We start from the raw sequence: 17,388 nt of genomic DNA on the forward strand, positions 1-17,388 counted from the left end.
CTGAATAAATGAATGCTCAGCTTAGGGTACCATGTTCGTCGGCCTCCAGTCAATGGTAATTACTGACCACTTACTGTGTGCAGAGGACTGTTCTAAGTACTTGGGAGGGTTGGCATAATGGATTTGGTAGAGATGTTCACTGCCCACAACCCCTGAGGACACCTGCTAATGCTCAGGAGTTTTTGCCAGGCCCCCAGAATCCTCCTAGTGCTAAACAGAACTATAGCCCCATACACCATTCCACACTTCCAGGTTTCCCCTTATCTTGCCCAGAGCTGAGCACAAAGAGGCTGGAGTACCTATGGGCACCTTTGGGGAATACCTCCTGGAGCTGCTCCAGAGTTTGGGTGAGGGGAGGCCCGTAACCTGGAGCGCCAAGCACCAAAACTGTTCATTCTCCTTACAGTAAAACTTGTGACAAAGGAGAGTGGGTCCTTCAATTGACACTGAAGTCTTCTGTTCTCAGGGTTAACTTCAGAGTCATGCATCCTTTTGTGTCCTTTCCTTCTACTTTAGTTCCTTTGGATCTTTCCACTTCAGATTGCCTCTCTCTCCTTTTTCCCTTCTCTCTGTCTCTCTCTCTCCCTCTCCTCCTCTTTTTCTCCTCTCTCTTTCTCCCCTTCTCCCCCCACCTCTCCCCATATCTCTCTTCTCTCCCTTACTCTCTCCTCTCTCCCTCTTCTCTTCTCTCTCCTCTCCCTCTCTTCCTCTCTCCCTCTTTTTTCTCTCTCCCTCTCTCCCTCTCTCTCTCTCTCTACTCTTTCCCTCTCCTTCTCTCTCTCCTCTCCCTCTTCTCTTCTGTCTCCTCTCTCCTTCCTCCCTCCTCTCTTCCCTCTCCCCCACCCTCTCTTCCCACAATCATCATCTCCAAAGCATTTCTCTCTTCACCTTGTTTACGCCTCCCAATCTCCTTTCCCCTCTACCACTGTGACCTAACTGTGACTGAACTGCTTAATGCAGAGAAGTCATTGGGGGCAGCGTAGATAATAGATGCCACACAAAATCCTGCTGAACAAGACTGTCAAAGGGAGACAGGGAGGAAAAGAGGGACGCAAAGGCTTTAAAGAGAGACTGACAGAGAATAAAAGACTTAGAAGGGTGCATAGCGCCAGCCTTCTTGTCATCGAAAGTCTGAATTCATTAGTAAAATAAGACTCTTGGCAATTAGAACATAAATTGCAATTGTATGTTTAATTCCTCAAAGATATTTTCACTGTGGGTCATCTCGGAATCCAAAGGATATTGCTCAGTCTCCAAATATAAAAGACAAAACTGCCCCCTTAGAAAAATGGATAGAGCCTTTTAAAAGCATCTCTATTAAGTGTTTCCCTTCTTTGAATAATAATGATAATAATAAAAAACTTTTTATTTCCTTCCCCTTTGGCTTCTACCTGACCCTGAAATGACCTCCCTGCCTCCTCCCCTCTCATGGGCCTTTTGAAATGAGCTCTCTGAGGACTGGAGCAGAGTTGCCGCTTTCAAGCAGGTGCAGCTCAATCTGAAAAAGCCAGAGCCGACCAAACCGTTCACGTCCCGAATTTCAAATGTTTCCGCATTGCCTGATTGAAAGGCATTCATCTCCCAAACTCCTTATTACTGATGTCCTAGGTTTGTGAGTAAGGATCAAGGCTTGTGAGAACTGTGGTGGGGGGGAGGGGACTTTCGGGAAGGAGGGAAGGATTACAAGACTCAGTTTGACTCCTGGAAAGTAAAGTCTCAAATGGCCCTTTGGGTATCAGTAGTGCTACTTGGCCCCTTAATTCAGAGATGGAGGGTGGACTGGAGGTCTGAAATTCCATCTGCCCTCCTGCTCCTAGACTAAAATCCTTCAGCTCAGGAGTCAACACTTGCTAAGGCAGGAGGGGATAGAGAAGATGGAAGGGGCAGTAGAAGAGCAAGAGCTGGGTAGAACTGTGTTCTTCAGACTCTTTGGTGGTGGAGGGGTTTGCGTGGGGCAGTGGGGAGGGCGGGGTGTAGACAACTAGAATGTAAATTCCTTATGGGCAGGTTTCAGGTCTACCAAGTCTTTGGTATTGTACTTTCCCAAGCATTCAGTACAGTGTTCTGCGCTCACATGTTCAATAAACACCATTTATTGAATGACTGATTGATTGATAGTGGGATTAGTGCAGTAAGCTAGTGACAGGACTCTTTTCTAAAGGGCAGTTCACTGAAATGTGGAAAAAGCAACAGGAACTTATTCATTTCAAAAAAAGTCCATGTTAATGGCAAAAACAAATAAATTGAGGTGGCTAAGAAAATGGGAATTAATGAAGTCATTTTCAATGCTATATTTGGCAGGTTATGGGCAGGGAACATGTTTGCTAATTTTTTTTGTATTGTACTCTTCCAAGTGCTTAATACAGTGTTCTGCACATAGTAAGCACTCAATGGATATGATTAAATGATGAATTAGAGTCACTGAGCCTTTAAACGGGCATCTGTTGGAGGGTGGATCAGCCACTCTACAGTGTCGAGATGGATCCTGGATTGCTATTAGACAGAATAATGATGATGATGATGATGATGATAATAATGACAATAATAATGATAATATTTGATAAGGACTTACTTCATGCCAAGCAGTGTGCTACAGGCTGGAATAGATACAGGATAATTAGGGTGGACATGGACCCTGTTCCACATGGGGTTCCCAGTCTAAGTGGAGGGGAGAACAACTATTGAATCCCCCTTTTGTAGATAAGTAAACTGAGTACCAGAAAAGTTAAGGATTTGCCCAAAGTTACACAGCAAGCAACTGGCCAAGCTGGGATTAGAACTCAGGGCCTCTGACTCCCAAGCCTGTGTTCTTTCTACTAGACTATGCTGCTTTTCATGACTTAATTGAAGGAACAGGAGAAGACATCCTTTCCCCAGTTTACCCCTTGCTGAGTCCATTCTATGGATGGAAAACCTCACTTCTCACAGAGGCTCAATAGGCTCCTTCTTCTAACTTAATCTATAGTTGAGCTTCTTTAAATAAAAGAGAAGCCAGTCCAAAGGTAAGGTGTTTCCTACCCGATTCACAGGATTCAAACCTTCTGTAAATTAGTTAGCCCTGGATAGGCTAGGCAGTGAATCAGCATAACCTAGTTGACAGAGCTTAGGACTGGAAGTCAGAGGAGTAGGGTTCTATTCCCAGCACTGCCAATTGCTTGTTGTGTGACCCTGGACAAGTCACTTGATTTCTCTAGGCCTCAGTTTCCTCATCTGTAAAATGGGGATTCAATACCTGTTCTTCTTTGTACTTAGCAGTGAGTCCCATGTGGCATAGGGACTCTGCCCAATGTGACTAACTTGTATCAACCCCAGTACTTAGAAATGAGCTTGACCCATAATAAGCATTTAATAAGTACCATCATCATCATTATTATTACCCACCACAAGCTTCAAAGTGGTGGTTTGTTCCACTGGAAGTGGGTGGCTGAATTCAGACCACCAGCTAGTATCACCTAGGCCACACTAGCCTGGACTAGAGTTGAAAGATCAGGGACCGTCTCAGCTTCCATCCCTACTGAACCCCCTAGTTGTGAGAATTTTACCAACTGAATTCTGCTTCCTTTATTTAAGCAACTGATCTGCCTAGGCAACCAAATAAAGATAGCAGAAGAGGGCACATATCTCCCTACTGAGAGAAGCCATCTGAGCAATTTAACCTCCTGAGAGTGCTGAGTTGGTGATGTGATGCCTAGGAGTTTCTGTTTGTTGCAGTTATGGATGGCCGCTATTGAAGACACTTGAGGAGTGGAGAGATGTGCATGAATGATTTTTTAGAGAAGTGATCTGGGCAGCAGAGTGGAGTATGGACTGGAGAGGGAAGAGGCTGGAGGCAGAGAGGTTAGCAAGGAGAATGATCCAGTAGTTGAGGGCTCAGATCATGTCTAGCATTTGCATTGTACTCTCTCAGTCACTTTGTCAGTCTGACAGTCAGTCAGTCATATTTATTGAGTACTTACTGTGCACAGATCACTATACTAAGCATTTGGGAGGGTACAATATAGCAATATAACAGACATTTTCCCTGCCCACAGTGAGTTTACAGCCGAGAGAGGGAACAGACATTAATGTAGATAAATAAATTACAGATATGTACATAAGGGCTGTGGAGCTAGGAGGGGGCATGAGTAAAGGGAGCAAATCAGGGTGACTCAGGAGGGAGTTGAGGAAAAGGAAAGGAAGGCTTAGTCAAGGAAGGCCTCTTGGAGGAGATGTGCCTTCAGTAAGGCTTTGAAGGGGGGAGAGTAACTCAAGACATACCATTGATGGGCTGGATCCATTGATTGCTGCTACAACTTTAAGGCATCATCAGTTTTAGTGACCACAAAACTGCAAGTCAGGAAGAGTTTCTTATCCCCCACACCCTTATTCATGCTCTCTCCCTCCTTTTTAATTACTTTGAATGTTAATGGCTTATGTGCCAAGGGTTGTGCTAAGCATTGAGGTAGATGCAAGACCATTTTGATGTACTGGATTTTCATGGATTTCACACTCTTTCTGATTTTGGTTTAAGTGTCACCTCCTACTTAATCCCCAAGGTAACACATGACTATTTGGGAGCTGATGGGCTAGTCTGGCCCAGATACTCTTTCTTCCTGTCCTGTTGTCCCTCTGCTCTCTGCTAGGAGCTCTGCTCTGCCTTCTCTCTAGCCCAAAGGAGCTGGGAGAAAGGCGACAGGAAGCTGAAGCAGATTTAAAATGAGTCCATCTCACTAGCTGCTCCTGTAAAAGTTTGGTTGTTAGGGGTGGGGAATGGAAATTAGAACAAATTGCTAGAGTGGGGGAATGGAATGGAAGAATTTTGAGTCAAGTTCAGGTATTTAGGCTTCCCCTCTTGATAGTGACATGGACTGATTGTGCCATATTATCTATGAGGGGTAGAGGTGTTGTCTCTGTTAGTGAGTGACCTGGCATCAGAGGTCCCAAAAACAATCCTGGTAGATTTCCAGGGCTCCAGGAGGACTGAGCAAGTTCAAAAGAACCACATGATGAAATGACAAATTGGGCTCCCAGCTTGCCAAGACTTATTCAGCTGCATGGCAACCCTGTTGACACTTCTGAACACTCTGGCAGCTTGGAGCATTCAGTGTGGCAATAGGAAACCAAGCCCCATGCTTCAGGTGCCCCAAATGGCAGTCAAATCTGTCTAAGCTTAATTTCCAGGTTGGGAACATCCTGGATCAACCTGGGATCACACACCCCACCTCAGCATCCCCTGAAACACCAATGGGATCTCCGACACCTTTCTAGACCTGTGAAAGCCCCTAAACTGGAACCACCACTTTCTTCCTGGGCAGGGTCCTGGGGGCAGGCCAGAGGACTGGCTTGTCAGTGTCCTGACTTGAGTGGCCCTGAGGTGTTCTGGAAGTTGTCAGATACTTATGAGACCAGTGGTGCTAATGATTGCCCCAGCTACCTCCCTGGATTAGTAAAGGTGGTTCATAGATTAAAAAACCCCAATTTCCCAGAAAAAGAAGACCTATTCTTTTACTTTCCCAAGAATCACCTCTTTCCTTTTGAGATGGTGACAAGCAGAGTTCCCATAGGAAGAAGAAAGATTTGCATCTGACAGTAAATAATTCCTTTTCCTTTCCCTTAAAAGTGACTTAAATAGGTATCTGAGGAAGGGATTGAGGGGTCCAAGGTTGCTGGATTATAAAATAGGAATGGAAGGGGTCCCAGTTGGGGTGGAGGGGCCCGGATGCTCTTTTTGATTTATCATCATGTAGCTTTGGGAACCCCCCAAAAGACTACTTTCTGGGTCACTTGGTATTCAGCCAGAGAAGGAGGAAACTGGATTGAAGAATGGGGATGGAAGTGGGAGGAAATAGCAGAAAGTATTTGTCAGATACAAGGGCCCCATCCTGAGAAAAATACCCTTACCCAGATCATGACTTTGGTCTTTAGTGTCAAACAGCTGGACACTGATGGTTTCCTGTTTCTGATCCAGATAGTCAGTTCCATCCGTGACCAAGTGGACAATGACAGCAGCAGCTACCATTGGCTGTGAGAAGTAAGCCTGCGAGGGAGAGGACACATGGGCTCAGGAATCTTCTCTGTGATTCAGGGACATTTAACATTGTATCAACGGGATGGAAAATATTCACTGCTCCAGTTTCTCACACCACAGTCCTCCTTTCTGGCAAGTCACAACTCAAAGCCCACCCCCTCTAGGAAGCTGGGATGGATGAACCCTAAACACTCTCCAACCCAACAGCACCCTCTATGACCCACTCCTCCCTCCAACCCAGCTTTTAACTATAGTTTTTATATGGACATATTTCTTCACACGTGTTCTCAACACCAAACAAATGTTAAGACCCTTGCAGGAACTCCATAAATATTTGTGGGCTAATTTTTAAGGCAGAATTCAGAGAAACATCATGATAATAAAACTTTCCCATATTAGCCTCTTAGTGCTGCCTCTTTTGGTAGGTCTATCATTTCTGGGCAACTTGTCTGTAACTCTCGGTTCTTGGCAATAGCACACACTAACTCGATCTCTCCTTACCTTGAGCCAGAAAATAGTCTGAGTCATATGGGAATACTGGTAGTTAGCTGTGCATGGATACCAAGCATACTGAGATACGCCATCACTCAAATCCATCACCTTGGTTCGGCACACCTGGTCAGAGAAAGAGAGAAAAATACCATTGATGAGATATCCCATAGACATTGTTGTGAGAAGCAACATGACCTAGTGGAAGAACATGGGCCTCGCAGGCAGAGGACCTGGGTTCTAATCCCAGTTCTCCCATTAGCCTGCTCTATGTCCTTGAGCAAGTCACCTAACTTCACTGCCTCTGTTTCCTCATCTGTAGAAAGGGGATTCAATTAGCCTATTCTCCCTCCCACTTAGAGTGTGAGCCCAATGTAGGACAGCGACTGTGCCTGACCTGATTAACTTGCATGTACCCCAGAGCAACGAACACATAGTGAGTGCTTAACAAATATCATAATAATAATAACAACAATAATTGAAGGATCATATGGAAAATAGCCATGGTAGGTTTCAGATTGTTGGTATAGAATAATTTTCTTTCCATGGAGAAAGAGTAAGTAATAATGGATTTCTTTTCCCATTGTGGCTTCCTTTGTGAGCTCAGTGTATGCAGGGAGTAACAATCAATCAATCGATCGTATTTATGTAGTGTTTACTGTGTGCAGAGCACTGTACTAAGCACCTAGGAGAGCACAGTACAACAGAGGTGGTAGGAATGTTCCTTGCCTATAACAAGCTTACATTATAGAGGGATGATTGTACAGTCTAGAGGAAGTTTACAATCTAGGGGAAGTTTCTGAGTTTACAGAATTTAAGCTTACAACTTAAATACTGCTGCTGCTGCTGCTGCTGCTGCTACCATTTTCAGAAACCCCTGTAACTGAACCCTAAACTTCAGCTTCTTTCCTGTCTACTGGAATTTCATGGCAGAAATGAAGAAATCTCGGGTGACATTATTATTTTAGTTTTCAATTGGAGCCCCCAAGAATTCAGACTGATGTAAGCAGTCCATGCCAGCTTCCAACTTGCACTACCCTCCTGGGGAAATCCCAGAGGGGATTTCGTCTTAGCGGGCAAACATTTGCCTGCCTAGGGAAGACATAGGGAAAAGTTGTTTCTTCCCAGCTGGATCGGGTGGAAGTGGAGAATTCAAAAGTCGCAGCCCATCTCACACCCAGCTTCTAGCGAGGAGATGATAATCAGATAAGTCAGAAAAAACCACAACCATAAGTTTCAGTTTACAATTTTTATAAACCATTTCATTCTTTCAAACCTCAAATAAGAGGAGAAACTGTAATCCACATCAGGGCCCTAAGCAAACAATAGCTTAGAAGTTCTGCACTGAATTCCTATGGTCATCTCCAGGGATATATGGAAAAAAGCAGGTTTACCTATCCACAGGTAACATCCTGACAAGGTTAAAGAAGGCAGAAACTGAGCAATTTGATTGGTTGCAAGTGAGGTAATGATCTCAGTAATTCAAATCTCTAAGGCCTCAGTGTAGAGGAATCTATGGGCAAAACATAAACCAGCTTTAATGGGCTGGAAGACGGTTTGGAGTTTATTTATTTCTTTAAAAAACTGGGACCAAGCTTCATTGAGGCTTGCCAGTGGATCACATTACATTTTACAACAGTGCAAGACTTTACATAAACCATCTCTGGCATTTAAAATCCAGTCCAGAAATTCGACATGAATCGTTTCAGAATTCTTCCTTCTCCTGTTTTCAGCTGCTCGGCCCTGGGCAGAGCAAGGCTCGTAATCTCTTTCCAATTGGGAGAATTATCTAGCCCACATCTACAATTTACATGGTCCTAGAACTCTTTGACATGAACAAAGACCTTTTATTGCTTTAACATGGCCCATTCTTATCTTGCTAAGACCATTGGCAGGATACATTGTTTTAGAGAAACAGAGCGGATATTTCTTTTCTTTTCCTTTCTCTGGTTATCCAGTGCTGCTAGGATCATAACCAGAGATGGGTCCATCAGTTCAAGGAACAAGAAGCCAATCCAGCTGAATCTATGCCTAAAACCCAAACCAATTGCAAAACGAACTTTGTTACTGAAGGGACACAGCACTCCAGAAGATGCTTGTTTGCTAGGCATTACAAGCACCTTTGGACTCTTTGGGTGCCTGCTGGAACTGGAAGAGGAAGAACTGTAACCCACAAATGAAGTGGATTTTGAGAGTGTTTTCCTCCAGGCTTCCTAGAAGCCATGGGGGAACCAATAGCAGGAGGAAGAAATTAGCTCTGTCTTTGCTTGTGGCGCCATTGGGCAACCCCAGAAGATTTGATGTGCTTTTGGGAGCTGAGGCTTCCTCTCATTGGGATGAACAACAACAATAATAATAATAACCATGGTAATAATAATAGTGGTATTTATTAAGGATTTACAGTGTTTACACATAGTAAATGCTCAACATATGTCATAATTATTATGTTCCGGGTACTGTGCTAAGTGCTAGGATAGGTTCACAACAATCAGTTCAGACCAGGTCCCTGTCCTGCATGGGACTCAAAGTCTAAGAGGGAGCGAGAACAGTTGTTAAATCCCCATTTTACAGATGAGGAAACTGAGGCCAGAGAAATTAAATGACTTGCCCAAGGTCTTCTGCAGCAGGCAAGTGGAGGAGCCAAGATTAGAACACAGATCCTCTGACTCCCAAGCCTGTGCTCTCTCTCCTCTAGGAAAAGAAATTGCTTGTTCACCGCCCACCTTGTCTCGCTGACCATGCAGAGTGCTGTCTGAAATGGACTTTGGGGGATGAGGAAAACAAAATGATCACACAGGTGTCCTGGACCACTGGATCAAATTTGCCAGGTTTTAGGAGGTCAGAAGATGGCTGTCTTGCAGCTGTCCACCCTGACAGGATGACCAGGGGAATGTGAAGAGTCAAGTTGCACTCATCATCACCAGGAATAAAAGTTTCTACGATTGGAATTTAGCTGGGCTACTTGGCTTGAGGTAGCGAGAAGCCTAACAGAAAAAGCAGCTGAGCTCTCTCTGAGCTGGAGTTGGCCTCTACACTCCGAATGGGAGGAAAAGACTTGTTTTTGTCAGTCAAATAAGCTGCTAGGACATGAAGACGCATAGGGAGTCCTCTCCTCCAGGCCACAGGGAACATTTGTCCACTGGATACACTACCAGTTATTACATCCAGCATCAAACCCCCCTCTATAGAAGGCTGCTTTCAATTAGAGGAGTTAACGATGTCTTGCTTTCAAAGGGTTTTTTTAATCCAGTTTATCTTCCACCCACACACGTCGTACACAAAAGCAGAGAGACAGAGGGAACAAGAGAAGAAGGAGCTGTGGTATTTTCCCACATGAGGGAATGCCTTGAGGTTTCTATTGAGTTTCCCTTTGACAGATTTATACAGCCCTTTGTCAATCACAAGGGGGGGAATGCTCATCAAACCTCCAGCCCATCCTCTCCAATTTCCTCTTTCCACCCAAAGGGACCTGGGAATGTGCCACAAAGAAAGAAAGAAAGAAAGTTGGGGGGGGGGGGGGCAGGGGGAAATCAAACAGTTAAGGTTTCCCAATGCTTCTCCTCAAGCCAATTTCTACCCTCAGTTACGCAGGTCTAACTCCTATTGACTTCACTGGGAATTGAAAACGCGTAAACGGGGCAGATTTTGGCCCCTCACATTTAACCCACGCAGACCATCCGATGGAGGGTCAATTCAAGAGTCCCACCATTTTGCCACCCTTAGACACCAGGCAAAGGAGACTACAGTGAAATGGAACCCTATCTGCAGGGTGTTGGGATGAAGCAACAAAAATAATCAGTAGGAAAAGAAGGTTTTGGATTAGAGGTTTCAGCCAAGCATCTGGTTCAGAGGGTGGGAAGGGGATGGAGCACTTTTCTGGAAGTTTGATGTGTATGGCCCCATGCCTTCTAGACTGTGGATCCCGGGTGCTCCCTTCATGGGCTAATGCACCACTGTACAATACTCGAAGCATGCAGAAGGGGTTCCCTCATCTTGGGATTTGCTTTCCAGGAAGCAGTCAGGCTGCTACTGCTCTCTACAAAGGAAACAGGAATCCTTTCCATTAATACAAAATCCAGCTGGAGCACTCTGATTAGAGACGAGTCACATGGCAGATATAGTGCTCCAAATCAATCACAGAAGATGCTTCAACTCTAGTAGGACAGATGGGACCATCCTGGCCCACTTTACGTTATTTATTTAAGTTTCATACCATCATGACTAATCCAAATGTTGATTTGGGATGCTGTGGAACTAGTGGCAATTGGAGAAATAGTGCATTTAGGAAAAGTGAACTATTTCAGCTTTGGATCACTTACCTATTTTAGCACAGTGCTTGTCACATAATAAATACCATCATTATCATCATTGCAAATAAAATATTTTAAAGGAACTGTTATGTTCAGCTCAGTGGAATTGCATAGGAGCCAAGCACTGGTAAGTCATACAAATGATTTCTGAGTTTTAGACAACAATTTCTCTGCCCCACACCACTTTGGACACCTGCATTCACAGTCCTTTAAAATTCAACCATAAGATGGTAGATGCTAGCTAATTGAATTCATTCATTTTTAGAGCCAGGGTAAATCAAAAGAAAGGAAGAACTGATCAAAAGTAATCCTCTTTTTTGTATGTGCATGTTAATTTTCTGGGTTTTTTTTAATGTTTATACACCTGGCAAAATCATTCATGTTAAAGCTCTCCCTGATTAATTAAGGTATTTGTTAAGCACTAACTCTGAGCCAAGCAGTGTACTAAGCACTGGGGTAGTTGCAAGATAATCATATTGAAAAGTCACTGTCCCACATGGGGCCAACAGTCTAGTAGGAGGGCGTAGGATTTAATACACATTTTGCAGATGAAGAAATAGAGAAGTTTCACAAACAAGCATGACTTGCTTAAATGACTTGCTTAAGGTCACCCAGCCAGAGGTGGTGGAACAAGGATTGGAACCCAGGACCTCTGACCCTCAGGCTTGCACTCTTCCCACCAGGCTACTCTGCTTCTCCTTGATAAGCTCTTAAATGAGCGCCACATCCTATTTAAATTAGGAAATTCCCAAATTATATTCTCCCAGTTCCACCCCCCAGACCACCAGCCCCTGCATCCCTACCTGCTTCCCCCCTGCAATCACTACTTTCCCAAATACCCAAACCCACCTAAGGCTTTTCCACCTCAACTCACCTAAGACACTGGGATGGCAGCTCAGCCTGAGGGGTCAGCAAGAGGATATAACAAAGTGTAGCTGCTCAACATGCAGAGGCATGAGCCTGTGTTTTCATATTTTCATGCAGCAATTGAGATTCCTGAAGCAGTGTTGCCTGATGATTAGAGTCGTGGACCCGGATGGAGGAACTTGGAGTTCTAAACCTGCCCCTCTCTCACTAGACTTGTGTGGTCTTACAAAAAGCACTTAACCTTTCAGTCTTTTCATCATTAAAACTGTGATATAATACTGTTCTACGTCATTGGGATGGTGCACGGATTAACGGCTGAAAAAATGCCAAAGTTAAATAAACGATAGGCAGCCCAAAACTACTAATAGATTTTAAGATCGTGTATTAACACAATCACCTGTTCAATGTCTTACACACTCTGTGTGTGTGTGTGTGTGTGTGTGTGTGTTTTACTGTACAATTAACCCTTGACTGATAAAACATTTAGAAACTGTTGAGTCAGATTCTTCAAGCCCTTAAAATTCTTCCTGGGAGTAAATTTATAGTCTTTGGAGACTGTAGTTAACTCTTTTAAAGCTTTAGGTACTATTTTGTAACTCACTGATTTGGACTTGGGCAATAGGAGAGTCCTGCTCAATATGGCTGACTGACGTATTTGATTTTTCTCTTCTACAAATGACATTGTTACATTTCCTCCTTTGCAAAGGAGCAAGAGGCAGATAAGAACTTTGAGGTATCTTTTTCCTAATATAATGTTTTTGTTAACACTGGAAGGAAGGAAGGGAGGGTGAAGAAAGGAAGAGAGAAAGATGGAGGGAAAGGATAGAAATGGAGAGAAGGATAAAAGGAGGAAGAGAGGAAGGGAGGGAGGGAGGAAGGAAGGAAGAGTGAAAGATGGAGGGAAAAGATAGGAATGGAGGAAAGGATAAAAGGTGAATGGGAAGGAAAGAGGGAGAGATAAAAAAAGGAGAGAAAAAAGAAAGGAAGAGAGTTTTGGTGAAGTAGTGTGGTCTACTGGAAAGAGTATGGGGCTGTTAGTCAGGGGACGTGGATTCTAATAACAGTTCCTCCAGTTGCCTGCTGTGTTATCTTGGGCAATTCATTTAGCTTCTCTGTAGCTCAGTTTCCTCATTTGCAAAATTTGGAATAAAAACTTCTTCTTCCTTAGACTTGTAAAACCCATATGGAACAAGGACTATTATCTTGCATTTACACCTGATTATCTTGTATTTGCACCAGTGTTTAGCACCTAGCAAATGCTTAACAAATTCAAAATTATTATCAGTTTTAGTCTTTCCAATTAATTTCCTCTGGGAAGACATCTATTCAAAAAAAATACACTAATCACATTTCCAAAGAGAAGTTTTCAGTAAGGCCTCACTGCAAAAAGGTCTTTAGAATCAGTCTGTTAGACATTGGAATCCAGTGAGTTTGTCTGGGGGCCAGCTTAGGGGAGTAGAGACAGACTTTCCTGACTGGAGAAGTGTCTCAGTCTATTCCATTCAAATAAAAACTTTAACCCTAGTAGATCCAAGTTGCAATTTCTCTTACAGTAAAAAAAAAAAAATGGCCCAAACTATACTGGAATTTCTTTAAAAAAAAATTTGTGTATATCACTGGGCCACTGTAGCAATTGCTTTTATGTAGGTTGGTTTGCTGACACACAAATCATAAAATAGATTCTCCTAGTATAAGCATTATAGTTAATTCAATGTGAAAGTCTGTCCTTTTGATATAGTGCCTGTTTCCAACTGTTGTCCTTAGGACCCCCTTTCTGCCTCATTTTTATGAGAAAGGGGACTGAATTCAGACATCTGAAGATAGACCAAGGAGTCCAACCATATCCAACATATAAATTAACCAAGAATATCCCTGGTCCCCATGATGTATTGGATGCTTCTTTCTGCAGCTGTGAGCCCGTCTTCTAGACTGCGAGGCCATTGTTGGGTAGGGACCGTTTCTATATGTTGCCAATTTGTACTTACCAAGCAATTAGTACAGTGCTCTGCACACAGTAAGTGCTCAATAAATACGATTGAATGAATGAATGAATAAGCAAGGTACCAAGCAGTAATAAGTAAACTTCAGAATGTACGTTGATGCCTGCGTCCCCCTGACCCCATCCCCCCAAACCCCAATCTGCAAGCCAAGCCCATTATGGGCAGGGATTGTCTCTATTGCTGTATTGCATTTTCCAAGCGCTTAGTACAGTGCTTTGCACACACCAAGCATTAAATAAATATGATTTACTGGCTGATTGATTGCAGTGCTTTACAGGCCAATGGTGTAAAAGTTGGGAAGTTCCCCTGAGTTCCAAGGAGAACAGAGCCCCAAAAGATGTCTCCCTTGTCCCCCTTCAGGCAGGTCGGATGTTCAGGAGCAGAAGCACCAAAAAGGCAGTTTCCCTCTTTGGGGCAATGGGGCCTTATCCAGGGGCCCAAAACAGAGGAAACCGGAACAGTGGAAGTCTTGAGAAGCAGCCAAATGCCTGCGATGCCTCCATTCCTGGAATAGTTCCCTCCCTCCAAAATGGAGAAAACCCAGTTTCCTCCCCATTGAATAATATGGGAGGGGGTGAGGATGCTTTGAAAGTAGAAAAATGTGGCAACGCAGATTGAGAAAGAGAGTAGATTTTTGCTCACTTCTCCCTACCTCCTGCTTTCAGGTCCCGGGTACAGTCAGTTCACCAGGGGCAGGGGGAAAATGCACTCCCTCTCACATCCTTAGACATAAACTAACTGGGGTGTAAACTCGCTATGGGCAGGGGGTGTGTCTACCACCTCTGTTATATTGTTATATTGTATTCTCCCAAGTGCTTAGTACAGTGCACTGCACACAGTAAGCACTCAATAAATACAATTGATTGAATGATTGATAGAGGGAAGGTGTATGTGTCAGGGGGCATCTCCGAATACCATTCCACTGTATTTGCTCTAGTTCCCTAAAATAGGTAGAGAGTACTGCTGTTCATTCATTCATTCAATCCTATTTATTCAGCACTTACTGTGTGCAGAACACTGTACTAAACGCTTGGGAAGTACAAGTCGGCAACATATAGAGAAGGCTCCTATGCAACAACGGGCTCTGTACTCTATTAATATATCTAAGTTCTTGTTATGTTAGCATGGGACACTAACTCAGGAATCTGAAAGTGAGAGGTCGCTCTCAATGCAGGTATCCAATAAAGACCTGGTACCAGGAAAGCAGTTCTTGAGCAGGTCACAGGAATTGGGGTTATCTAAGTGCTTACTATGGGACTAGGGTTGGGGTAGACAAACGCTCAGTAAGTACCACTGATGGATTGATTGGCTATCTCAAGTCCTCACTGCTCCTGAAAACCCACTTTACAAACTCTTGTATCCCATATTAAACCCAGGAAAACATTGGGAGCTCAGAGGGTTAGCAGGCTAGACCCTGAGCAGTGAGCAAATTTATTTAATGCAAAGGCTAGTCCTGTTGTTTACTGACCATTAGAAACAATTATCACCCCCCCTCCTCTCCCAACACACACACACACACACACACACACACACACACACACACACACAGCCTGCTGCTTTGATGACGGTCTTAAAGAGATAATTGGAAAATATTCATTGTTTCAACTTTATGCTTTGTTTTTTGAGGTATTGTTGGACTCCCCAACCCCAGATCCTTCTACAGGCATCATTGAAAGTTCAAAATAGATTCCTTGCCTCCTTGCCTCCCTGGATTCAGCTCTGAGGTCAGGGCCCCGGGCCTCTGCTCAGTGGCGACATTCCAATCTCAGTTACTAACACCTATTGCTCCCTGCACCTATTGACACCAGAGCAGCTAATTTTGCCTTCTTGACCTGTCAACTTCCACAGAGGTCACCTTAGTTCTAGCTCTCTGTTGTGATATGGATCAAAAATAATCAGCCAGGTATTTTGAGCTCTTAAAAAATGTAGGCTCAAGTTTGACCAGTCATTCAAATGCATTGTTAATTTTTAGTAAGCGCCCAATGAGCGCAGTGACTTGCACTTTTTGTCTACTGATGTACCTGGATTGTAAACTGTAAGAGGGCAAGTGACAATGGCACAGGGTGCATCAAAATTATTCGAGAGGAAGTTATTCCAGAGGACTGACAACAGAAATAAACACACACAAAATGATGGTGTTGGAGGGAAGCTGGAGTGATTGGATTAATCAGAACCAGGGGAGGTAAATCTGGGAAGTTTTCTTGGAGGAGGTGAGACTTGAGTAGAGTTTGAAGGAATGGAGGGATGAATATTTACAGAGGAGAGCTGAGACTACTCTAGACACTTGGTAAATACTCATGGATTGCATTTTCCCCTTCCTTTTTTTACAGAAATTCTTAAGTGCTAACTACGTGCCAAGCACTATACTAAAGGCTGGGGTAGATAAAATAATCAGGTTGGACACAGTCCCTGTCCCATATGAGCCTCACAGTCCAAGAGGGAGTTGGATTTTGCCTGCAGTGTGACTTTACGCAAGTTACTTCACTTCTCTGTGCCTCAGTTCCTTCATCTGTAAAATGGGATTAAGAGTGTGAGCCCCATGTGGGACAGGGACTGTGTCCAACCAGATTAACTAACTTGCATCTACCCCAGAGTGCTTGGCACATAGTAAGTGCTTAACAAATACCATTATTATTATTAATATTATTATTTAATTTTCATTTTACAGAAAAGGAAACTGAGGACCAGAGAGGTGAAGTGACTCACCTAAGGTCACATGGACAAGTGGTGGAGCCAGAATTAAAACCCAGGTCTGTGCTCTTTCCATTATGCCACACTGCTTCCTTAAATGCTTCAGTCACCAAATTGTTGACTGAATAATAATAATACCGTTTATTTCCACTTCTAGAATATTTTCTGTCAAAGGTTTCATACGAATGACTGGCTTTTACAGCTAAAATGGTGCTGTTTTCAGCAGTTAAATCTAGTTCTCCAAAATAATATTCTGCACTCTTTTTTAGTTAGAGATTGCAAGGTGCAAACCAATGATATCAACCTCATTTTACAGATCACACTCATCCTAACCTAGAGGCAACAATCCTGTAGCATGACAATTTCCCCCTCTCCACCTCCCCACCCAGTTTCCATCCCTGTTAAAACCCTGGCTTCTTTGCTTAGGCTGCTAACAAGGGAGAACAATTAGTGTCGGATGTTGTGGTGGCTATTGTATTGTTGACAACTTCTCTGTTAAAAACTGGACAGGGCTTACTGACTCACTTCACACAGGCCGCTTCCTAACCCTCCCCTTCCCCATAATTATGCCATTCAGCCACCACCAGAGCTGCATCTGAACCAGTGACCCAGTAGTGAAAGGCTGTGTATCTCATTACTAATCTCTTCAACCACCCAGTCCTCAAAATGCATCCGTTTAGCTAATAGGAAAACGCCTTGGGGCGGGTAAGAGACACAAAAATGAGGAGATTCTTCTCATAACTTTTTTATTTTCTTCTTTGGCTCCTGGCGTCTGAGCAAAATCCATCTGACAGGGCTCTCAGGTTTGGTGGATGGGAAAGCCAATGGGATAACCCAGAGGCATATAGAGTAGCAGAGAATTGAGGTCACTAATCCTTGCAAAGTCTTTATGCTGCTTCTCCATAGCCCTCCAGCAGTTCAGAAGGCCCTTTGAAAAAAAGGCCACGAGGGCCCACCTGTTTGCAATTTCTGTGGGGTTTTTATTATTTTGAAAAAGGAGTGAAAATGTTAACATATGGTGATC

The 17,388-nt window shown here is 43.6% G+C and overlaps 1 protein-coding gene across 1 annotated transcript in view; it reads right to left on the minus strand.

The window, feature by feature from the left end:
- The window catches only part of PAPPA (pappalysin 1), a 287,178-nt gene that overhangs the window by 97,050 nt on the left and 172,740 nt on the right, over positions 1-17,388 (minus strand). Inside the window, exons 11-12 of the mRNA XM_038745960.1 lie at positions 6,509-6,622; positions 5,881-6,016 (exon numbers count right to left, since the gene is read on the minus strand). Coding sequence (XP_038601888.1) covers positions 5,881-6,016; positions 6,509-6,622 — 250 coding nt within the window. The remainder of the gene's footprint in view (positions 1-5,880; positions 6,017-6,508; positions 6,623-17,388) is intronic.

This window comes from Tachyglossus aculeatus, chromosome 4 (genome assembly GCF_015852505.1).
Source record: "Tachyglossus aculeatus isolate mTacAcu1 chromosome 4, mTacAcu1.pri, whole genome shotgun sequence".
Classification (NCBI taxonomy): Eukaryota; Metazoa; Chordata; class Mammalia; order Monotremata; family Tachyglossidae; genus Tachyglossus; species Tachyglossus aculeatus.